We start from the raw sequence: 23,591 nt of genomic DNA, 5'->3' as shown, positions 1-23,591 counted from the left end.
TTCCAGTCTCTTTCTGGATATGCAACCTCCTTTGGGTATGGTCTGGTTCCCCCATACTTATTTCCTGCTCAAATCTGTGTTTATGCATTTGGCTGGAAAGTCCTTGCTCTTCTGTTTAAGGGCTTCTTTTCGGCTCCGAAGCCGCTTTTTTCGGTACCGATGCTTCCGAGAAAGTCTTTTTCGGTTCCGACGTTACTTTTCTCACCTTGGGTGAGTCGAACTCTCGGTGCCGAGATAATTCGGAGCCTGAATCTTGACCGGAGTCGGATGTCTTCGGCAATTCTTTGGCCTTTTTCGGTGCCGATGTTTGGTCACCTTCTTTTCGATGGGTTAAGCCATGGCCTGCTGGCAGTGGCATCCCCTTGGCCTTAACGATCTTTGTGTGAGTCTTGGACGGGGCAGTTTTACTCACTGTTTTCTGCATCGTCGTGGGTCGCTCACTTTCGGAATCGTCTGAGTCCGTTCCCTGGATGGAAATTCTTTCCTCCTCTTCGACGTCGAGTTGTTCTCTCAGTGTCGATGCCATTTGTAGTCTTCTGGCTCTTCGATCACGTACGGTCTTTTTTGATCGAAACGCCCGACTGGCCTCACAAGTATCCTCCCTGTGTTCCGGTGATAGACACAGATTACAGACCAAGTGTTGGTCCGTATAAGGATACTTCGAGTGGCACTTCGGACAGAAGCGGAAGGGGGTCTGGTTCATTAGTTTCGTCGATGGATGCGGTCAGGCCGACCAGGCCCCACCGAAGAGCGGAAGCCCCGAAGGGCCGCCTGAGCGCTTCTACTATCGGTGTTGATACGCTAACACTAAAACCGGTACCGAGCGCAAACAATACCGTTGAATTTTCGATATTAAGCTAACTTTCCCGATTCGAAATACGTAGCGAAGAGAAACACGTCCGAACCCGATGGCGGAAAGAAAACAATCTAAGATGGAGTCGACGCCCAGGCGCAATGGAGCCGAAAGGGAGGAGTCCCTCAGTCTTGTGAATCGAAAAGACTTCTTCGAAGAAAAACAACTTGTAACACTCCGGGCCCAACAGTAGATGGTAGGATAATGCACAGCATGTGTATCTGCAGCTACACATGCCATCGAACATATATTTAGTCAAAATAAAACAATTAAAAAAAGTTATGAATATTACACAACGCTAATGCTGTGGCTTCAGCGGGCACTGTGACAATTCTGAAAAATGACCTTAGAGTTTCATCACACAAGACTTGTAAAATTCAATTAATTTATTAACGCCCATATGCTTTTCCTCAGATACTTCACTCACTTCTCTCCCACCTAGTCAATGAGGCTTACCCAGGTGCTACAAAATGAAACATTCAACACTAATTTTGCATTACTTCCTCAATGCCATGAAATAATAAGACTGCAAAGTAAAGCAGAGGTTACAAAAAAGTCAGGATATTCATTTATCTGCAGAGAAGTAAACAGTTTACCAGAACAGCTAAAAGATGCTTAATTAACAGCGCTTGTTCTGTAACTCATATGAAGGCTTATTTTCATGGACAGTTTTATAGTAAAATAAGTTATAACCCATTTGATAAAGTTTGGCTGTGGAAACATAACCACAATACGTATGTTTTATCTTGGTTATTAAGTCATATTTATTCGTTTGAAAAAGCCTACAAGTCCCTGTTCCTCTGGCTTATTTCAACTTTCAGGATTATTTACAAGACTCCTTCAAATAAGTAAAAACTAGTATGAAATTAATGATCATTTGTATTTGAAAACATATCCCCAAAGGCTAAATAAATATACCAAGCCAAACAATGTAATCCATTAGAAATGTCTGCAGTTATGAAGATTCCGAAACATGTGTGTCTGATATTCCAGAGACTGATTTTTCATTGAGTGCGGTGGAATAATTTTCTCGCTCTTCTGCAGCAGTTAATATTGAAGCAGCAGGCATATCTGCCTTTCCATTGTTTGACAAAGTGGCAGCGCCAAACTCATCAGCAATGGAACGTGATTGCGAAAGATAAAAAGATATATCAGGCTGAGTAGTAGGAATATTTGGGAGGATAGGAAATGCTCTGGGCAAGTCAGATGACAATAGATCAGCAGGCACTGTAGAAACCCCTGGGATGATAGGAAAAGTTGTGGCAAATTCAGGCGGCAAGGCCAACGGCGATGTCCCTGGCACACTCACGTTCCCTGCCATAGTTGATGGCAAACCTGTAATTAAACATGATCAAAACAAGTTTAAAAAACACATTTCAAAGTAACAATCTTTAAATGCTTTAAAAGGTGACTTCAAGCTGCATAAACTATATACAAATTGTAAGACCCAACTTATTTATATCAATAAAATCAAAATATTTTAAAATCATATGACACAGAAAAATCGGTAATAATATGTAAACCTATCAGACTGATCCACATAATGTTGGCAAATTCTTCACCAAGCCTGAAAGGGGTTGTTAGTGTTGAAATAAACAGCTCGGCTTGTTGTATAAAGTCACAAGCAGGGAAAAGAGAAACATACCTGAAGAGTGCCTTAGAAGAAGGAACTCCTGATGGAACACAAGAGATAGTCACCTGTCCAACATCCATCTGTAAAATGTCCATTCCCCATCACCTGTGACAGTCTTAACCGGTTTTGAGAAGAAATGCAGGGTAGATAGAACGCAAAACTGCAGGAGCAACAAGAATGCTCCCTCAGCATCAGATGATCATCTGGATGTTAGAAAGGTGCAGCCTCCCTTGGCTGACATAGCTGCTTGAACTTTATTTCCTCAGCCATCCTTACAGGTCTAGAGAAATCTGGACTTTGACTTATAATCAGGGATCTTAGGTCTCATCTTTTTGGGTAGAGGGTGATTAACTCATTTTGGAACCACTGACATCCACTTTTGTAGCTGCCTTGGATCTGGAAATATTATGGGTGGAATCTCATGTAAAGATACCCTTTCACGGCCAGGCAAATCACTCGACTCTCAGTTGGTTGCCCACGGAGGGAGGGGGTGACTGACCCATGCTATCATAAAAACAAATGCAAACAGCAGTTTCCAGGATATAGGCACCTACCCTAAGTTACTATGTAAGGGGCACCTAACGTGTATTGTCAAACTGGCAAACCAATTCCCAAGCTCAAGTGTTCAGTAAGCACTGGATTCAGACTTCAGTAAACCAGACTTGCGCCTCTCCACCACGTCACCTACCTACACCACCACAAGGGTCCAATGGTAGTACCTTAAGGAGACCTTTTGAGAGTTTCAAACATTTGTTTTGGGTGGTGGTGGGTCCTAAGCAAAACAAAACCTGTATACATTGCACAAATTGCTCGGTGTTATCCAAATCTTTGCCTTAGATTCAGAGGGTCACATAAATTTTAACACTGCATCCGTTTATCTGGCCGCTGACTAGCACTCAGTGCTTAATTTGTAAAAGAAAAAGTACCAGGGCTCAATGTTTTCATCAGAAGTTCACAGTCAATGCTTTCGAAGGTTGGGGTGATGAATACCGAGGCTATATAGTCTTGATTCCACTGTACCACTCTTTAATAAACAACCAAGCACTCCCTGCCCCATTTATCTTACTTTTGAGGATCTCTGCCTTCTCCCTTGGTCACTCTTTTTAGACCTTATCTTCCTCTCTGTAGGAAGCTGGCTCTTTTTACGGTTTTTCAAAATGAACTATACCATGCAGAGAGTACAGGGGTTCCCTTACCAGAGGAGAGGGGCTTGGCTCTAGCAATCACAAGGTGCTCTCTTTGAGGTGTAGTGTGGCCGAGCAGCCTTAGGCTTATCAGAGAGGAGTGTTAGACATCTGCAAATACATGCAGTCAATAAATGAGACCAATGAGATCCACACCAATTTACGAAACAATAACACACCTTTATATATGTTTTGGCACCAGAATCAATACGATCAGGTAAGTACATTTAGCAAGAAAAATCTTTACAGTTTAAAAAAGGCAACAGTGCAATTTTTGGAAGCTGCAATTTTATCCTGGGGAGGAAAGAAATATTCAGCAAAACAGGTATAGTACAGCAACGTACGGGACCAATCTCCTGGGCTTAAGGTAAGTATTGGGCAAAGGCCAAGGCCACACCAACAAATCACACTGGGTGGCAATGGGGCGGCCGAGTGCAGAGGTATAGTATGGCATTAGGTGCTCATTGGTAGTCAATGGGGATCGGTCCGGTTGAAAAGAAGCTGCAGGTTACGACTGGTGATCCAGTCTGGATGACCCATTAAGTGGGTTCAGTCCTTGCAATCATCGGGGATATAGGGACACCAGTGGTCTTCTTCTCCTTGGTCCGGGGCATCCGGGCGCAGAGGTGAGCCTGAGGGACGCAGGGACACCAGTGGCCCTCTTCTTGGTCAGGGGTGTCCGGGTGCAGTGGACCATTGGGGTGCTGTTGCGGGAGGCTGTTGAGGGGGGCCTGCACGAAGAGGCTGCAGGTGTCTGTGTAAAGGTCACAGAGGGGAAACCCACAATGGACCTTGTCCTGGAGAGGCTGGGGACAACGCTGGCACTGTTGGGCCAGGGGGCACAGGTGCAGTGGTGCTGTCCGGCATTGGGTTCTGGCACTCTGGAGTCCTCTTCATGGTTTCTTGGGTGCCTACAAAGATGCAGGGAAACAGCTCCACTGCTTCAAAGGTGTTCCTTGCCCTGGGGTGAAGGCTGGCAGCCTTCTCGGGCTTTTGGAAGTTTCAGAAACTGGAGGACAAGGCATCTTTCTGGCAACTGTCAAAGTCAGCTGGCAGGGTTGGTGCCGAGTCAGTCATTGGTCTTCAATTCTTGCCTTTTGAGTTTCTCGAGTGTCCTTCAGGTCAGCAGGATCTAATTTCCTGGTGCCAGGGGCTCCCCTAAATACTGAACTTAGGGGCGTTTAGAGGAGTGTAGGGTAGTAGTAGCAAATGGTTTACAGACACCTGGGATCACTACTCCTCCTTTATGACCACTTCCTGTGAGAACTGGGCATAACCCTGTCCCAGAGGTCCTAGATCTGCCATCACCGAGATGGCAGGCATTCAAAAATTGTGTCCACATCAGACAGCTCACCTTAGGGGTGGAGTCTGCGCTGAGATGTGGGCACGCCTCCCTGACTACTAATTTTCCCACCTGTCCAGGTGCCAAATGGCCCCTGGTGCAAAGCAGAAAGGGGGTGGGTAGGCATAGGGGTTATCAGCATCCTCTCCTTTGAGGGAAGCCAGATCTTCATATCAAGGGTGGTGGACTTCTCTGAAGCTCCCTGCCTTGGAATCCAGATTCACAGGTCATCCTGTTGGGAAGAGTTTGCGAACACCCCTGCCAGAGGACGATTTATTCATGTGCGCCTGAAAGCAAAAGCTTGCGCCCTTGGGGGTTAGAAATGTACCTGGTGGTGACAGGCTAGTTAGAACTAGTCAGCCAGCACACAGGTAGTGGTACGTTTTTCAGGGGGCACATCTAAGGTGCCCTCTGGGTGCATGTATTAAATCCATCACTGGCATCAGTGAGGTTTCATTAATACAAGATGTTTGATACCAAAAACATCCCTATTCCCAGTGAAGCCATCCGATAGCTTGGGAACTCTTACTGACCAGTGTACATCACATGTACTTAAAATGGCCTCCCTGTTCACTCACTATGTCTAAGAATCAACAAATCCATAGCAGAGGCATATCTTCTCTTGCAGATACGCCCTCCTATGTAATATAATGCACCCTGCCTTAGGGCTATGAGGCTTGCTTCAGGGGTGACTTACATATATTGCATGCAGTGTTCTGGGGAATGGAACACAGGCTGTGTGCCATGTTGTGTTTCCACTTTTAGATACACCAAGACAAGCAGCCTACAATGACAGTCTGCATGTGCTAGGTGAGGGGTCCCTGAGGGTGGCACAACACATGCTGCAGCCATTGGGGGGACATTTTAGTGCAGTTTTGAGGTAAGTACTCAACTTACAGTTCCAGTCTCCAGGGGTTAGGATGTCGACTGGTCAAGGTTTAAGATGACCCCAAATATACACCACCAGCAACACGGGCCGGCTGGGTGCAGAGGTCAAAGCTGATATTAGATTTAGAATGGGATCCTACGGAGACTGGGGGCACTCAAACAAATCTGCTGGCACCAAACACACACCCTCAGTGGCACAGGGATGGCCGGGTGCAGGGTACAACCACAGTGTTGGGCTCCCAATGCTTTTCAATAGGGGGACCCCAGGGGTTACAAAGTTGCTGCAGGCTGGATCCAGGAGGGTGGTTCCAGAAAACCAAAGGCTAGACAAGGAGGAGGGCCACCTGCTGACCGTTGCTTACCATAAGTCGGATTCCCCAAGGCCAGGTGGCTGCAGGTGCATGGGTACCTTTTGGGTGTCGGGTAACTTTGTCTAGTTCTCTTGCGGTCAGGGGGGTCCTCTGGATTTAGGTTGCAGACATCGTCGTGTTGGCCAGGGTGGACACAAGTTCAGAACTGCCTGAGGGCCACCTGGACTCCGGCTATCGGTGTTGGGTGCAGAGTGTGCAGTACTTGTGGATCCGGGGCGGTTCTGGAGTACTTCTTGGAGTTTCTTGTGGACAGGGCTGCTGTCCTTGGGAGTTCTTGGTCCTCTGGTGGGTGGGCAGTTCTCTGGGGGTTTGTAGAGGTTGCTGGTCCTGCAGTATGGATTGCCCTTTTGTAGCAGGGCTTCTGAAGCTGCAAAGAGGCCGGTAAGGCTGGGGCCAAGTCAGTTGGTGTCTGCAGTCTTCTCTGCTGGGGTCGGCTTAGCAGTCCTCCTTGCTTCATTAGGTCACCAGAAATCTAGTGAGCTAGGTTCAGGAGTGCTCTTAAATCCTAGATTTTAGGGTGTTACAGGGGTCAGAGGGCAGTAGCTAGTGGCTACTGTCCCTGAGGGTGGCTACACCCTTCCTGTGCAGACTCCCTTTGGGGAGGGGGCACATTCCTAACCCTATTGGTCCCTGTCCTCCAAACCAAGATGGAGGATTCTTCAGGGGGGGAGGGGGGGGGGGTGTCACTTCAGCTCTGGACACCTTAGGGGTGGTCCTAGCTGGAGTGGTCACTCTTCCTCGCTTTTCCTAATTTTCCCACAGGACTTGCCACCAAAAGTGGGGCTTAGTCTGGGGACAGGTATCCTGGAGTGCCCTGGGGCACTGTAACAGGAGGCCGGAGCGTTTGAGGCTCACCGCCAAGTGTTGCAGTTCCTGCAGGGGGGTATGTGTGAAGCACCTCCACCCAGAGCAGGCTTTGTTTATGACTGCACAGGGCACAAAGGCCCTCACCCCATGGAGTCAGAAACTTGTCTTTTAGTGGAAGGCTGGCACAGACTGTTCAGCCTTGCACTAAAAGGTTGGTTAGGGTTCAGAGGGCATGTGTGTGTGTAATATGCCCTCTGTGTGCATTTTATAATAAATCCAACACTGGCATTAGTGTGGGTGTATTGTGCTGTGAAGTTTGATACCAAACTTCCCATTCTAGTGTGGCGCCATCATGGCGCTGTGGAGTTCGTAATGACAAACTCCCGGGCCATGTACTTAATATGGCCACACTGCACTTACAATGTCTAAGAATGGACTTAGACACTGTAGGGGCATATTGCTCATGCAGCTATGCCCTCACTTGTGGTATAGTGTAGCCTGCCTTAGGGCTGAAGGGTCTGCTAGAGGGGTGACTTACCTATGCCACAGGCAGTGGTTGGTGGGCATGGCACCCTGAAAGGAATGTCATGTTGACTTTACCTTTTTCTCCCCACCAGAACACACAATCTGCAGTGGCAGTGTGCATGTGCTTGGTGAGGGGTTCCTTAGGGTGGCACAATATAAGCTGCAGCTCTTAGGGACCCTCCCTGGTCACAGGGCCCTTGGTACCACTGGTACCTTTTACAAGGGGCTTAACCGTGTGCCAGGGGTGTTCCAATTGTAGATACAATGGTACAGTTTAGGGATAAAACACTGGTGCCGGGGCCTGGTTAGCAGGATTGCAGCGCACTCTCGGTTAAGTCAGCATCAATATCAGGCAAAAAGTGTGTGTGTGCGCGTGTGTGTGTGTGATGTCAACCATGCCAAAAGGGGCACTTTCATACAGTGACCATGTAAATAAGGGGCACTCTCCTACACTATCCCCTCTGCTTACCCCTTTTGCGCCTTTCTCTCTTGTTCTGGGTCAAAGTCTGATGAGGAAAATAAATGCCTTCCACAAAAATGAGCACAGGCGGGCCCCACCTGCTCAAACTAAGCATTGTTAATACTGAAACTCAAAAGGTTTTGAGTTGTCTTCTGTCCCTCCGAAGAAGCTCCTCTCACGCCCTAGGACATGATGGTAAGAGACAGTAACCACTAACAGCCAATAAAATGCTGACTGCCCTAGGACCACAAGAAAAATATGGTATCAATGGTAGGATTAATGTGAAAGGGAAAGTGATAAGAGAGGAGGGGAAAGGAACGAGCATTCGCAAAAATATTAAGTCCCGCCTATGTGAGCTATTGCATTTGCCAATGTTTTTAGCCATGTTGCATAGGAGCATAGCTGAAAGTTAAAAGTAAATAAATTAATTAATTAAAAAAGGCTCTATCACGCAGCCAGCATTGACTTCTTCAGTGTTTTTTTTTTAATCCTATTGCTGGCAAGAGGCATCTCAGAAGGAGGGAAGTCATTCAACTCGAAGGGGTATATGCCTCCCATTCAGCAAATAATAATGCTCCATAACCAGTGCTGCTCATGTTTCAGATGTTCTCTGTAAAGTTCCCGGATGCTTCCTTGGGCGTGGCTGACACTATACCAAATCTCTACAAATAAATGCAACATGTTGCCTTTGTCAATCAATGTTTTAGCCATGTTTCACAGCAGCATGGCTGAAAGTAAAATAAAGGAAGAAAAAAAAAAGTGCGATATGAGGCGTCCCAGCCCTGGCCGTGTCTAGTGTTTTTTTTTTAATGTACTGTTGGCAGAGTGGAATGGATCTACACCCTCATGTTGCATGTACGAGACGCCGCCCTCCCTGCCATCCAACCAGCTATAAAAAAATAAAAAAAAGCACCAAAAAAAAGTGCTCTAAGCGGACATTGCTGGATGCATCACAGCGCTTTTTCCCGAAGCTTTCACCATGCTGCATTGCAGCCGCTCTGCCGTGGAACATGGCTAAAAATATTGACAAAGCCAAAAAAAAGCGTGTATTTGTATATCTTGGCTACAGCGTGATCTAAACCCTAAGGAGCATCAGAGCGCTTTACAAACCACATTTAAAACATCAGGTTCTCTGCATACAGCATTACTAGTTATGTGGCCTAGTGGACACCTTACATAATTCGGATAGTACAAATAAGCAAACTCTATTACTTTTTACATAAATATATAGTTTGAGGCACAGGGGCATAAAATATTTTGTCTAAAAGCACAAGGTTTCTTGTCGGCTGCTAAGGCTGGAATGAGAGCCCTGGTTTGCAAGATTCTTTTTCAGCAGCAGTGCCTTGAAAGGATACAGGACATGCAGAGAGGTCGCTAAACAAATAGACCCTAAACAGGAAGATATAGGGCAGTATGATCCAAACAGTGAGCGAGTGGAAAAATGTCAACAAATAGAAAGATGGAAGGAAGGACGGGTCAACAATCTGGATGAGATTCAGAACTGGATGGATTAATGGAGCAACAAGATCATCAAGGGAATGGTGATAGAATTTGACTGAAATAAACAGATCAATAGGATGAAAGGGAAGATAAATGAATGAGTGGAAGAACAAAGTGACCGAGAGACAGGCAACACAACAGGGTGGATGCAAGGATAGATCAGGGGAGAGGGAGAGGGAGAGAGAGACACCAACTAGAGGGATAGTACAAATAGGCGGAGCAGGAGATTGGTAGATCAACTGGAAAGCTGGTTGGATGGATGACAGAGGCAGACCAACTGGATGATGGATACAGAGTTTGAAAAACAGGCTGAGTGATGGGTATATAGTCAAGAATGGTAGAGACACAGGATGTGTGTATAGATGGAGCGACAGTGGGTGGGATCGGCGGACTAACGTGGGCAGACAAAAACATTCCTATTGTGGCCTGAAAGCTATAAAGTGATCAAGTTATTTTAGAGTTGTTAATACAGATATCGGTGGGAAAATTAACGTAGTTTATCCCGCACGTAAGAACAATTCTATGCAACCTTATACTATTATTAAATGAGTAATGTTATTTATTGCAGAAGGATGAAAACCCAAGTGGCACATTCCACAGCTTCTACATTTAGAAGGCTACAAGTGACAAAAATATTTTTAGAAGGTGCTCATTTACTGTGCTATCTCAGCACACTTGGTTTCCACTTCAGCATTACATGACCAGACTTCAATGACTTGACACCACCCAGCACCATTTTCACAGCCCCAATATCCTGTTTTTTCACCTGATTCCATGACATCTCCAACACACTAGCTGTATATGGTGGGTCTCGCAAGATGGGGTCTAACAGTTTTTCACTGTGGTACTAAGAAACCCGGTCTCAGATTCCCCGTTTGAGTGATTTGTGTGCCTGTATGCAAATCATGTTTTCTCACAGCTCCTTGGTTCATTCACTTTTCTGGCTCCCAAAAAATGAGTGTTTTAAAACCAGATGAACAAAGAAGCGCTGTGTACAAAAAGACTGGGCTGCCTGGTGGCCTCTGAGCACGGCCTCTGCTTGCTTGTTAGTCCATTGTCTGAGATTAAACAGTTTCTCCCCATGGAGTTTTTGTCCCTGATTTTTTCCACTCAATGCTCTGACAGTGTTGCGTTCCAGGCAGCACTTAGCCAATTCTGAGATCACCCAAAAAAGTCTGTCCGCACATAAAAGTCATATTTCTAAGAAATAATCATGGGGTGTTTGCAGAAAGAAGAAAACGTCTAAAGTGCAACTAAAGAAAGGGGAGTGTGATATACAGTCGCACAGACTTTTTTCCTGTTAAGGTATACGGGCGGTTTAAAAAAAAAAAAAAAAAAAAAAAAAAAAAAGTGTTTGAAGCATAGAGGTGGGTGTCCCAAAAACACAAATAGAAGAAAGCAAACACAGTTTGCTTCCTAGGAGGTAAACAGAGGTAAACAGTGGAAAACAGTTGAAGGACACACGTACTTTGGCCATGCTGCAAGGGATGGTCAAACTGACCAGTAGCGATGGCGCCATGCAGAAATCAAAGAGAAGCAAGCAAATAATAGCGACGATGCAGCAAACCACTGGTAAGCAAAAGGTGGCCTCCAAGCCTATTGTGAGTAAACAAAATGTATCAGGCGTGACAGCGTATGCTGTGTTGCAAGCAATAACTAAAAAGGCTGAAAAGAACATAGAGCTAGGAAAGTAGAAGGTACCCTAGACATGTAAGTGGGTAGGGTGAACCCAGTCCCCACACTACCATGCAGCCAGTTATAGTAACCCTGTCTGACTACTCTCTATACAGATACGAATCCCCTCCTTTGAGAGAGATTACGATCATGCTCCAACTGATTAAATGTGAACGACTGCAGCAATACCTTATGAAAGATACCGTGATGAGGTGGTGTGGGCTGACCCAGGCCAATACTAAGTGAACTTTAAGAAGTAAAGGAAGGCGGAAGAGGCCACTTGAGGCCTGGTTGCGTGAGGAAGGGAAGTGACTCGCATGAATGGGTGAAAGGCAAGGAGGCAAATAATTTTGGCTTAACAAAACATCTTTTGCTCGTTAAGAAACACCCTGAGCAGTGTCCATTTGAGCTCCGGATGTAGTTGGCAGACCTGAAGGAAAAGAACCCCATGCTGCTGGATGCGGCTGATAGGTGGATCACCAAAAGCACTGGACAGGAAAGAGAGGAGTCTCACTACTCCAAGTACAAAGGGAACAACAGCATTGTAAAAATCCTCAAAGAAATGGCAGTGGCTACTCCAAGGACTCCCAGCTGGGAAAGAAGCCCAAGAGGAATGTGTTATCTGGGCATCGCATTAAGTGGGAAGGTGAGAACAATTTTATTTTCTGTTTCTCCTCTCCCAGGACCCAAGTGTGCTTTAAGTGAGAGAAAGAAAGATGCTTCCATAAGGGCTGCACAATGACGTATTCTGTCACTGTTGTCCTCTTCGATGGTAGTCTACCCTCCATTCCAGATGATACCAGCAAAGGGACTGTGAAACTATCTTTGTCAAGCTGACCTTGAAATCAGACTCTGCTGTACTAAAATAGCCCAATTTCATGATACTGGTGTAGGAACAGCACGTAGATCCTAAAATGAACACCCCACTTCCACATAAAGGGAAATCCTGTGAGAAATCTACAGGGTGGCGATGGAGGATGATTACAGGAAGGCCATGGTAGACACTGTGATCAGGGTTGGCCCTAGTATACAATGCCTAATGTCAATGAGCTTTCTCCCTTTTGGAAAGCTATGTGAATACCACAAACAAATTACAACACAAAGCTCAACCAAACCAGGACAGAACTCCTGATATTTGCACAGAACATCAAGATACTGTATAAACCTGGTTCAATGACAAACTTTTTAAAATTGTTTTTATTTGCATTTTTCAGTAACAAGCAAGACTACAATAGCAACCATACCGAGTAAGATAACGGCCACATTTCCAAAAGTCTGAATCATATACAATGCTCTTTTAAGTACCAAAAAGACATCACATTAGAGATTTAAACAAAAGTGGACCCTGAAACACCATGACAGTGGCAATAGAGGTCTAGGTGGATCAAGACCAGACACAGAAAATGAAAAGCTGCTGGCATTAAACTGATAGCAACCCAAAGTGACCAAGTGTGCTCTGCCAGTAGCACGACCGCAGGACTCAGGCAGCGAGTCAGGCAGTGGCTGGCCAGCCTGATCTGTGCCCCCCTCCCCCACTGTATTCTCCGCAATCGACAAAGCAGAGTCCCTCTGGAGGAGGAAAGAGGTGAAGGGCTCCCATATATGTTTGGGACGAGATTGTGGCAGCATGAGGTTTCAGTAATTTGTTAGTAGCTCCTGACAATGTGCCACATCGTTCAACCATGCTTTCATGGTGGGGGCTGGTTTCCTGCTCCAGTGTTTGGCCACCCTGTGTTTGGCTAATAAAAGCAACATGGCTGTATGGCAACGGTAGGTAGTGGGTGTACCTTTCACATATTCTAGCAGTCTCACAACAGGGGTACAGGGGGTAATGAGCCTGCGCCACTTTCGGACAGTCCCATGTAAGGTGAATAAAGGTGGCCTGTGTTGAGTAACATCTCAAACATTCGGAGTCAGGAATGAGCCCTCTCCTGAAGAGGTGTAGTGGTGTGGTGTACTTGATGTGAATGAGACGCAGCCTAAAGTTTGGTGTTAGAAGTTCTAATTGGCTGCAGTAATGGGACCATCGCACATCCTTGAGGGGGGAGTAAGGGGGAAGTCTAATTCTGCACTCTATGCTACTTGCGCCTTTAGAGAGGCGATTGGTGAAGAGAGATGCATTTTATTTTAAAAGCGTGTGATTAGTTACTCAAAGAGGGGGAAGTAAGCTTGCGTTCCAGTGTCGGGAGGAGCAGTGGGGAGGCAGGAAACGTGTCATGTGCTGCGTGACATGTGGTTCGTAATTGATAGTATAGTAGGGTGTCCAGGTCAGTGAAGGCCCGGTTTGACGATAAGTCAAACGATGGGATGAACTGGCCGTCTGGGTACAGGTCTATAAACACTCGTATGTCCCCCGCTTTCTTGCACGTGTGATGGCTCCCTTGCCTTGTAGAGGTGGGAGCGTGAGATTGTTAGCAAGGGGGATGGAGGGAGGGGGGTCACAGAAGAGCTGCAGTCTTGCTCGTTTACGCAAGCCCTCCCATGCCCACCGCACACATTCAACTGTGTCAATTTCGGCTCTGGGAGCCTTTGTACGGCAGAAAAAGGGAAGTCGACGAAGGCCATGGGGAAGCCCAATCCCTCTCTATGGCCAGGTGCGGCTGGTATGGTGTTGGGTTCAGCCAGTAGTGAAGAAAGGGAGCTTCAGCACATGCATACAGCAACATATCAGGAGCCCCAAGTCCACCCCATAAGTGTGGTAAAGTGAGAAGCTCGCAGGGAGGCCCATGGTTGTTTACCCGCCCAGATCAGCGATACCAGGTTCGATTTTAAATGCTTAAAACATCTGAGGCCAGATGTACAACGCGTTTTGCATGGCGCAAACTGCGAAATTCGCAGTTTGCGCCATGCAAAACGCACATCGCGATGCACATTCCCATTTTGTGAGTCGGTACCGACTCGCAAAATGTGAATGCGACTCGCAAATAGGAAGGGGAAGGGGAAGCAATTGGCAGTTAGCACCCATGTGAAGTGGGTGCTAACTCATTCGCAAAAGGGAAGGGGTCCCAATGAGACCCCTTCCCCTTTGTGAATGTCGACAAAAATATTTTTTTCAGAGCAGGCAGTGGTCCAATGGACCACTGGCTATTGTGAAAAAATGAAACCAAATGGTTTCATTTTCGAGAGTATTGTAACTTGTTTTCCTTTAAGGAAAATGGGCTGCAATACACAAAAAAATGCTTTATTAAAAAAGCAGTCACAGACATGGTGGTCTGCTGTTTCCAGCAGGCCACCATCCCTGTGAGTGCAGAGCATCGCAAGGGGGTCGCAAATTGCGACCCACCTCATTGATATCAATGAGGTGGGTCTTTACGACCCCTTGCGATTCGCAGATGGTGTCAGGGACACCATTCTGCATATGGTTTTGCAACTCGCAAAGTGCGAGTCGCAAAACCATGTCTACCTACATCTGGCCCCTAGTGTGGTGAGCGGGAGGGCAACGTTTAGCTAGAGTTTAGGAATTTAGGGAGCATGACCATTTTTGCTATTGCAATGCAGCTCGCCATAGATAAGGATAGTTTGGACCATGTTGATATTCTAACCTCAAGCCAGTTGACGGCCCAGCCATAGCTAGCTCGCCAGAGCTCCTCCGGATCCCTGCTGAGCCAAATACCCACGTATCGGACAGAGTCCTCGGCCCATTTCAGGGGGTATTCAGTCCTAAAAGGCTGTATAGTATCTGTGGACGGGAAGAGAACTGATTTGGACCAATTTATTTGAATGCCAGAATGGCCCCCGATTTGCACTACCTCGTGTGTTAGGGGAACCAAATTCTCTTGCAGGTTACACGTGTACAGGGTGATGTTGTCCACATACATCGAGATCACCAGCCCGCCCGGACATAAAACCAATACCTCTGTTCGTGTGGCACCCGCTAAAGCCTCACCACCAGGGTTCCATAGTGATGGCGAACAGAAGCGGTGACAATGGGCACTCCCTGTCGTGTGCCACAGGCAATGGCGAAAGGATAAGAACTAAGCCTGTTTAGGCACACACAGGCAGTGGAAAAGGTGTAGAGGAGCTGAATCTGCTTGATGAATTGTGGACTCAATCTAAGGCGTTGAGGGAGTGGGAAAATATATGCCCATTCTAAAGAATCAAAAGCCTTGTTGGCATTGAAACGGGCAGCTCCTGGGGATCAAGATGGAGCATGACCGGGACGATGGCACAAAGGTTGTGGGAAGTAGTGCAGTCGAGGATGAAGCCAGATTGGTTTGGTCTAGTCTCACGATCAGTGGCAAAAGAAGTAGCAGGCGATTAGCAAGTACCCTGGCGTATATCTTGTTATCAACATTGATGAGTGAGAGGAGTCTATAAGAGTGTGTTCTGCCGGCTTGCCTAGCTTGAGGAGCGTTATAATGAGAGCTTCTCTTAACGGGGGGAAGTGATCCTCTGGCCAAGGAACTCTGGTACATCGTCAGCAAATGAGGGGCCAGTTAAAGTGCGAACCTCTTTATAGAAGGCGGCGGTGCAGGTGATTAGGGGCCCTTCTGGGGATAAAGCACCCAGGTGCTTTATCCCCAGGAAGGCCCCTTATCACCTGCCCAATCGGCTCCGTAGTTACGGGTGAGTCTAGGTTTTCGCGATGGGCTGGGTCTAGCCTGAGCAAATGTACAGTATCAAGATACGCAGTGAGCTCAGCTAAGCAAAGGATCAGGGTAGCCTTATATAGCTGCGAGTAGCAGGACATCACGCCTAACAGCTCCAATGGGGAGGATTTGAGTTGGGATTCCACATCTACAAGTTCCGCCACATAAGTGAAGCTTTGGGGAGCATTCCTGCAAGAGTCTTGCCAGGGTGGGCTCCCTCTTCCAACCGGTAGGCCTCAGCATCTCTATACAGGTGATGAATCTCACGAGTGGCTTCCTCCGGGTTCTCATATATTTTATCCCAGATGCTAGCCAATGCGGTGGAGTTTTGAAGATAAAGTACTCCATTTCTAGAGAATGCTTGTCGTTCTCCAGTACTTAGCGTTCCTCAAATAGCTTTAAGGACACCCAACTGCTTGGCGATACAGACCCCGCGTATTACCACCTTGAACGCCTCCCAAAGCGTGGAGGGCGATTTTACAGAGCACGTCATTGTGCTCAAAGTAGTCTACTATGGTCACACAAATCTCTTCACAGAACGCCATGTCATATAGTGCTCCTGGCGGTAGGTGCCAGGTGAATGCGCAGGGTATAGTTTGGGGGATCTGCAAGACCAACTTAACCGGTGCATGATCTGAGAGGGTGCGTGGTAGATGAGTCACTGCAGGCGGTCCAAGCTTGTGCATCCTAGGACAACAGCTAAAAGCCTAAACTGGACAACACGTTGCTGTATGCGGAGAGGCAAGTCCCCTCAAGGGCCTCTGGGTGCGTCTGTCGCCAAACATTCTGGTGGAAGTTGTCTTGGATGATTAGATGGAGGGTACGCGTGGCTTAGGGGTGTAGACTCTTAGATATACCGGAGAGGTCTTTACAGTCTTCCTATACAACACTGAAGTCACCTCCCCAGATGATGGTACAAGGTCAGACAGCAGTAGCCATACCCTGGAAAAGAATTCTGGGTCATCAGTGCTTGGACTGTATATAGCAGTTGAAGTCACAGGCTGTTTATGTAGTGTGCCTGCGAGTATGACATAACGGCCATCCTTGTAAATGAGGGAGTGAGACAGCCTCTATTTTAGGCCCCTACACAGCAGTATTGGGGAGTAGGTGTCCCGCACCATCAAGCCCTGAGCCTGGGGGCAGCAGTGCTAGCCAAGTGGGTCTCCTGTATCAAGCAGATATCTATTTTGTGTCTGGTAAGGTAAACATCTACTAGACGTGTTTTTCTGTGGTCATTCAGGCCTTGCATGTTCCAGGTGACGCAGGTTGTGGTTGTTATATTACCTTAAGACGTAAGAAACTATGCCGAGAGGGTCTAAGTTGAATGTCTTATAATGTGCAGGTAGGGTCAGAAAGCATGGTGCATAGTGGTTAACTGAAGCATGGAAGCAAGCATGATAAAAAAATCAACAAGTGAAACACCCTGTGCCACCACACCTCCCACTCCCACCTCAAAACTTGGTTGAGACAAGCAAATCAACCCCCACCTCTCCAGCAGACCCTTGCAGGTAAAACATCCAACTTGGGATTCATCCCTGGAGACAAGGAATAACCGGGCATACACCCTGCCAGAACGGCTGAGTGGCCAAACAGAGGCTACTAGGGCCGCTACATGCCTACAAAAGTGTTGGTGTCATCTCCACAGGAAGAACAATAACAACAAATTGAAATGTTGACTGGGCACCCAGCAGCCCCGATAGCAATCATGAGTATCCCCCAGCATGTGGACCAGTGTGTCAAGGCAGAGTGCTAGCCAGCCCACCACAGCAGAGGGATTAGTCATCATCACTGAGTTGTGCGTCTTCTGAGGTGCGCCGTGCCCAGGGGAGATGGTCTTCCACCCTTCACAAACGTCAGGGCTGCCCTCGTGTCTGTGAAGTAGTGTTGTTGGTCTTTGTAGGAAAGCACCCTTTTTGGCATGGTTAGCCCCCCCCACTTTTTGCCTGGTATCTGACGTGATTTTGACTGGCAGTGCACTGGGTTCCTGCTAAGCTGGTCCCCAGCGCCAGATCTCTTTACCCAAAACTGCAATCGTCTTCCCAATCGGCAAAACCTTTAGCACACCCTGTAAGTCCCTAGTAAATGGGACCCCTGGTGCCTGGGGTACTAAAGAGGGTCCCCCAAGGGCTGCAGCACAAATTGTGCCTCTCTAAGGGACCCCTCACCAAGCACATGACAGGCTGTCACTGCAGGATGTGTGCCTTGGTGCAGAGAAAAGTGAAAACACGGCATGGCACACAGCCTGTGTGCCATGTCCCCTCACACTGCAGGTAATATATGTAAGTCAACCCTCTAGCAGGCTTTCCAGCCCTAAGACAGGGTGCATCTTATTACATGTGGGCATATCTGCATGAGCAGATATGAACCTGCTATGTCCTTGTCGATTCTCAGAAATACGAAGGGACCAGGGAAGACATTTTAAATACATGTGCTGGACACTGGTCACTAGCAGTTCCACAGCTACATGATGGCCTTGCAAAAGATAGGCATGTTTGGCATCAAACATCTTGTATTGATGAACCCACATTGATGCCAGTGGTGGATTTACCAATAAATGCACTCTGAGTGCACCTGAGAGGTGCCCCCCTGAAAACCTACCAGCTACTGGTGTGTTCACTGACTGGCCCTGACCAGTTCAGCCACCCCCAAGGTGATAGCCAGCGTTTTCATGGCCAAGAGAAAAAAGCCTGCACTGGGCGGGGGTGCTGACACCTCCTCCAGGCAGGATGGACATTCCATGGGGGGAAGCATCAAAGACCTGGCTTCCTTTAAAATGCAACCCAAGTCTCTCCAAATGGCAGAGATGACCAACCCCCCCTGTTCTGACCCTACTTTTGGCAGCTGAACAGGTGAGCAAATTAAGCAGATTAGGAGGTGTGCTCAGTTCATGGCAGTCCCATCCCAAAGGTGGACGAGCTGAAGTGGACACCACTTTTAAATTCCTCCAAGTTTGTTTGGAAGAAATTAGGCCATTAGGGTTATGACCAGTTCTCACCGGAAGTGGTCATCGAAAGGGAGTAGTCACCCTAAAAGTAGGCAATCCACTGGCTGCCACCTGGCACACCCGGTAACACCCCTAAATTGAGTATTTACGTGGCAACCAGGAACCCTAGAGCTCAGATCCTGACAACCTAAGAAGAAAAGGACGAAGAAGAGATGCACCAAAAGAAGAGAAGACGAAGGAGCAGCTGACCAGGTACCAACCCAGTCTGCACTCCTCGACTGACCCTGCACCAAAAGATGCCTCATCCTGCAGCTGAACCTCCAGAAACCTGGGAGGACTGCCTGCCTTCAAAAAAGACAAGGCTACCGTGAGCAACAGACCTGCTTCCTAACCAACTCTACTGAAAGGATTCTGCAGCCTCCAGGATTGGAAAGACCCGACACCTGAAGACACCACTGCACCTGCAGTCACCGATCTGAATGGAAGTGGACCTCCAGTGCCCGCAGGGTCCATTGTGGTTTCACCCCTCCTGGATTCCCTGAAGTCACATGCACCCTCTGCATGCAGACTCCCTCTCCCGCAGCCTCTGTGGTAAGAGAAACCAGACACCTAAAGCAACCCCTGCACCTGTTGCCATAGGAACAAGTTGAAGTGGACCCTTGGTGTCAACAACGTCCCCCAGTTCTCCTGAGCTACAGTCCACTGTGGATTCACACCTCCTGGACTCCCAGACGACACCTGCAGCCTCAGACCACAGGAACCCCCCATTCTGGACTAGGAAACCGATGCCTAGGAACACACTTGAATCCGTCGGCCCTGGTGAAGACCAAAAGTGCACCTGTGCCCCGAGCACCCCACGTTTGTGACCTACCTGTTGGATGCCCCCGACTGGCCCCGACATATATAGAAAATGTCACTTACCCAGTGTACATCTGTACTAATTCTATTGCTTCTTTCTGTAGCAATGCCTGAACTTCTAGTCCTAGAAGATCTATATGTTGTTTTGACATATTGTGTGTTTTTGGTGGGACGTTTGGAGGGAATTTGAGAAATTCTATGCAATAACCATGCTGGATAATTGCCAGTACCCAAGTGTCTGTTGTTATCTCCTCCCAATGTTTGTAAAATTTGCATAGTCTCCCCCCCCCACAGGTGTTATCTGTTTGGGATGTGTGACTTGGAAGTCACTGCTTGTTTTGAGGAGTTTTGGGGCTTTGGAACTTCCCTCTATTTTTTGGGAACTGTCCCCCTCTATATTGTCCCCGAAAACTTCCCCGCAGATATTGGCTCTGATAAGTGGGCCTTGTTTGTGAGGTTGTGGGTTCTGTGCTTTGCCCTCGAAACCCCCCTCGAAACTGTGTTTTTCGAAATGTGCCTCTGCTCTGTGGGGAGTAGAGTGCGCCCATGGCTCTGGCCGTATCAGTGTCTTTCTTAAGTTTTTTGATAGCAGTGTCCACCTCCGGCCCAAACAACTGCTGTCCGTTAAATGGCATATTCAGCACAGCTTGCTGTATTTCCGGTTTAAATCCTGATGTACGCAGCCATGCATGTCTCCTTATTGTCACTGCTGTGTTGACAGTTCTAGCAGCTGTGTCTGCTGCATCCATTGCTGACCGTATCTGATTGTTAGAGATACTCTGTCCTCCTTCTACTACTTGCTGTGCTCTTTTTTGGAACTCCTTGGGCAAATGTTCTATAAAGTGTTGCATTTCGTCCCAATGAGCCCTATCGTATCTGGCCAACAAAGCCTGTGAGTTTGCAATACGCCACTGGTTTGCTGCCTGTGCCGCCACCCTTTTGCCTGCTGCGTCGAATTTTCGACTTTCTTTATCTGGAGGTGGTGCATCTCCTGAAGTGTGTGAGTTCGCTCTCTTGCGAGCTGCCCCTACTACAACTGAGTCCGGTGTTAGCTGTTGTGTGATGTACACTGGGTCTGTTGGTGGCGGTTTATATTTTTTCTCCACTCTTGGAGTAATGGCCCTTCCTTTTACAGGCTCCTCAAACACTTGTTTGGAGTGTTTTAGCATTCCGGGTAGCATGGGAAGACTCTGGTACTGGCTGTGTGTGGACGACAATGTATTAAATAGAAAGTCGTCTTCAATGGGCTCTGCATGCAGGCTGACATTACGGCCCTCGACACCACCTGTGCGTAGGCTGTACTATCTTCTGGTGGCGACGATCTAGCTGGATAACAGTCAGGACTATTATCAGACACTGGCGCATCATAAAGGTCCCACGCGTCAGGGTCATCTTGACTCATTCCTGTATGAGTCGGGGATTGCATCATAGGTGGAGTGGCTACCGGTGAGGTTTGCGGCGATAGTTGTGGAGACTGTGGCGGGCTTACTTGTTTAGCCACCTTTGCCTGTGGCTGCTTGTCTTTCTCCTGGAAGCCAAGTTTGCGTTTCATCCTAATAGGAGGGAGAGTGCTGATCTTCCCTGTTTCTTTTTGGATGTGGAGCCTTCTTTGGGTGTAGTCTGGCTCCATTGTCTCCAATTCCTGTCCAAATCTATGTATTTTCATTTGTGAGGACAGTCCTTGTTCCTCTGTGTAGGAACTTGATTTCAGTTCCGAGGCCGGATGTTTCGGTATCAAAACCTTTTCGGCTACTTTTTTAGGTTCCGACGAAACCTTTTTAATTTTCGGCGTCGTTGTCTCTCGGTGCCGAATTATTTCGGTGCCGAACTTGCTCGGAACCGCTATCTCGGGCCCGAGATTGCTGTGTGGCGGTATCTCGACCGGAGTCGGATGACTTCGACACAAGCGTGCCCTTTTTAGGTGCCGATGATCGGTCACCTATTTTTCGGGTTAAGCCATGGCCTGTTGGCGGTGGCGTCCCCTGGGCTTTTGTGGTCTCCTCGTGAGTTTTATGTTTCAACATCTTAATCATGGTTTTCGGCGTTTCTTCGGGATCGATCTCATCCGAGTCCGATTCCTGGATGGAGAAGGTTTCTTCTTCCTCCTCGAAACGCCCTTGTCCTGTCGGCGCCAACGCCATTTGCAGTCTTCTTGCTCTTCGGTCTCTTAGTGTCTTCCTGGACCGAAACGCTCGACAGGCTTCACAAGTATCTTCCTTGTGTTCTGGCGACAAACACAAGTTACAGACCAGATGCTGATCTGTATATGGATACTTGTTATGGCATTTTGGGCAGAAGCGGAATGGGGTTCGTTCCATCAGCCTTGAAGAAACACGTGGCCGGGCCGACCAGGCCCCGACGGGGAATCGAAAAAACCCCGAAGGGCCACCGGAGCTCTTCAAAAGTCTGTGTCGATCTGTTATAACTAACCCGATACCGAACGCAAACAATACCGACGATTTTTCCGAGATTCTAACTAACTTTCCGAACCGAAACCCGGAGCGAAAAGGAACACGTCCGAACCCGATGGCGGAAAAAAAACAATCTAAAATGGAGTTGACGCCCATGCGCAATGGAGCCGAAAAGGGAGGAGTCCCTCGGTCTCGTGACTCGAAAAGACTTCTTCAAAGAAAAACAACTTGTAACACTCCAAGCCCAACACTAGATGGCAGGATAATGCACAGCATGTGTATCTGCAGCTACACATGCCATCGAACATGTAAGTATTATTTTACTACATTGGTTTCAGACTTATTTTTTGAGTGTGTCTCATTTACTGCCTCTGTGGCAACAAATGCTTAGCACTACCCTCTGAGAAGCCCAACTGCTCGCCCACACTACCACAAAAGAGCAATAGTCCTATCTACTTTTTCCTCTGCAAACCAATTGGGTATCTACTGGACTCCCTGCAAAGCGTACTTCTTTTTAGTGCACCATATAGAGAGCCAGATTCCTACAGTCTTCTAATGTAATACGCAGTTTTGCTGGATACTGTAAAACATAGGGTATGTCAGCCTTCTGAAGGTACTGTTTGGGAAGGTACTGTGTGGGGAGGAATTTGCAGCAGGCTGCTTGCATCGCTGGTGTGAAGTTGGGATAAAAAGAGATGTTGCTGCCTTGAACACTGGATAGGGCCGTGCTCCCGGGCCAGCCGCAGGACCACCTCACTATGCCTGTAATACAAGTGGCAAGCAATTATGGGGTGAGGGGGAGCCCCGGGGGCGGCAGTGGGCCCAGCGAGCGAGGGGCTCTCTCCAAAATGAAAACTCAAGATAGTCCCTCTGCAAAGGTGTCCTTAAGTAGTGTCTCGACAAAGTCCTCTATCTTGGTGATCGACGTCGTCTCTGGAATACAGGTAATCCTAAGATTATTGCACCTGGAGCGCGCTTCCAGGTCTTCATTCTTGGTTTTGATCATTTTGAGGACCCTGTCCATCCTTAGCAGGTGTTCTTTGGAGTCCACCTGCATTTCCTGGTTTTCCAGGAGGTCCAATCTATTTTCATGTCTGTCGACACGCTGTTTGACATGGTCCAGTCTGCTGGTGAGCATGTCTAGTTTGGCATTTATGGCCTTCAGGTTTGTCCTGAGATCAATGAGGATTTGTTTAAGGTCAGCCTCCTGCTGAGTAACTTCTTTTGGAGGGTCTGGAAATGACCGAGTGTGGGTTATGGTCAGTCCAGAGGATGGGACGTTTCTTCTCGAACAAGAGTTTTTGCTGCTTCGCATCAGGTTTGCCCATGGACCGACCAGGCAGCAAGTGTAACATGTGTGCGATCACCCAGTGGAGAAACACTCAGTGAAGTGTGAAGTATTATCCGTGTCCGTAGCCAATGCAATTGACCGCTCAAACTCTGACAAGTGTTCCAGGTGTAGTAGACTTGCACACAGGATGTAGGACTCTCCAGGAACCCCAACACCCTGGGCCGGTTCCTTGCCAGGGGGCACGAGCAGGCACCAGGATCC

The 23,591-nt window shown here is 47.7% G+C and overlaps 1 protein-coding gene across 1 annotated transcript in view; it reads right to left on the bottom strand.

The window, feature by feature from the left end:
• Positions 1-1,221: 1,221 nt before the first annotated feature.
• The window catches only part of GORASP2 (golgi reassembly stacking protein 2), a 256,823-nt gene continuing 234,453 nt past the window's right edge, over positions 1,222-23,591 (bottom strand). Inside the window, exon 11 of the mRNA XM_069225319.1 lies at positions 1,222-2,188. Within this exon, the coding sequence (XP_069081420.1) occupies positions 1,809-2,188 (380 nt within the window). The 3' untranslated portion in view covers positions 1,222-1,808. The remainder of the gene's footprint in view (positions 2,189-23,591) is intronic.

The sequence above is a fragment of the Pleurodeles waltl genome, chromosome 3_1, assembly GCF_031143425.1.
Source record: "Pleurodeles waltl isolate 20211129_DDA chromosome 3_1, aPleWal1.hap1.20221129, whole genome shotgun sequence".
Classification (NCBI taxonomy): Eukaryota; Metazoa; Chordata; class Amphibia; order Caudata; family Salamandridae; genus Pleurodeles; species Pleurodeles waltl.
The sequence above is the reverse complement of the archived record's forward strand: the minus strand, read 5'-3'. Positions and strand labels throughout refer to the sequence as shown.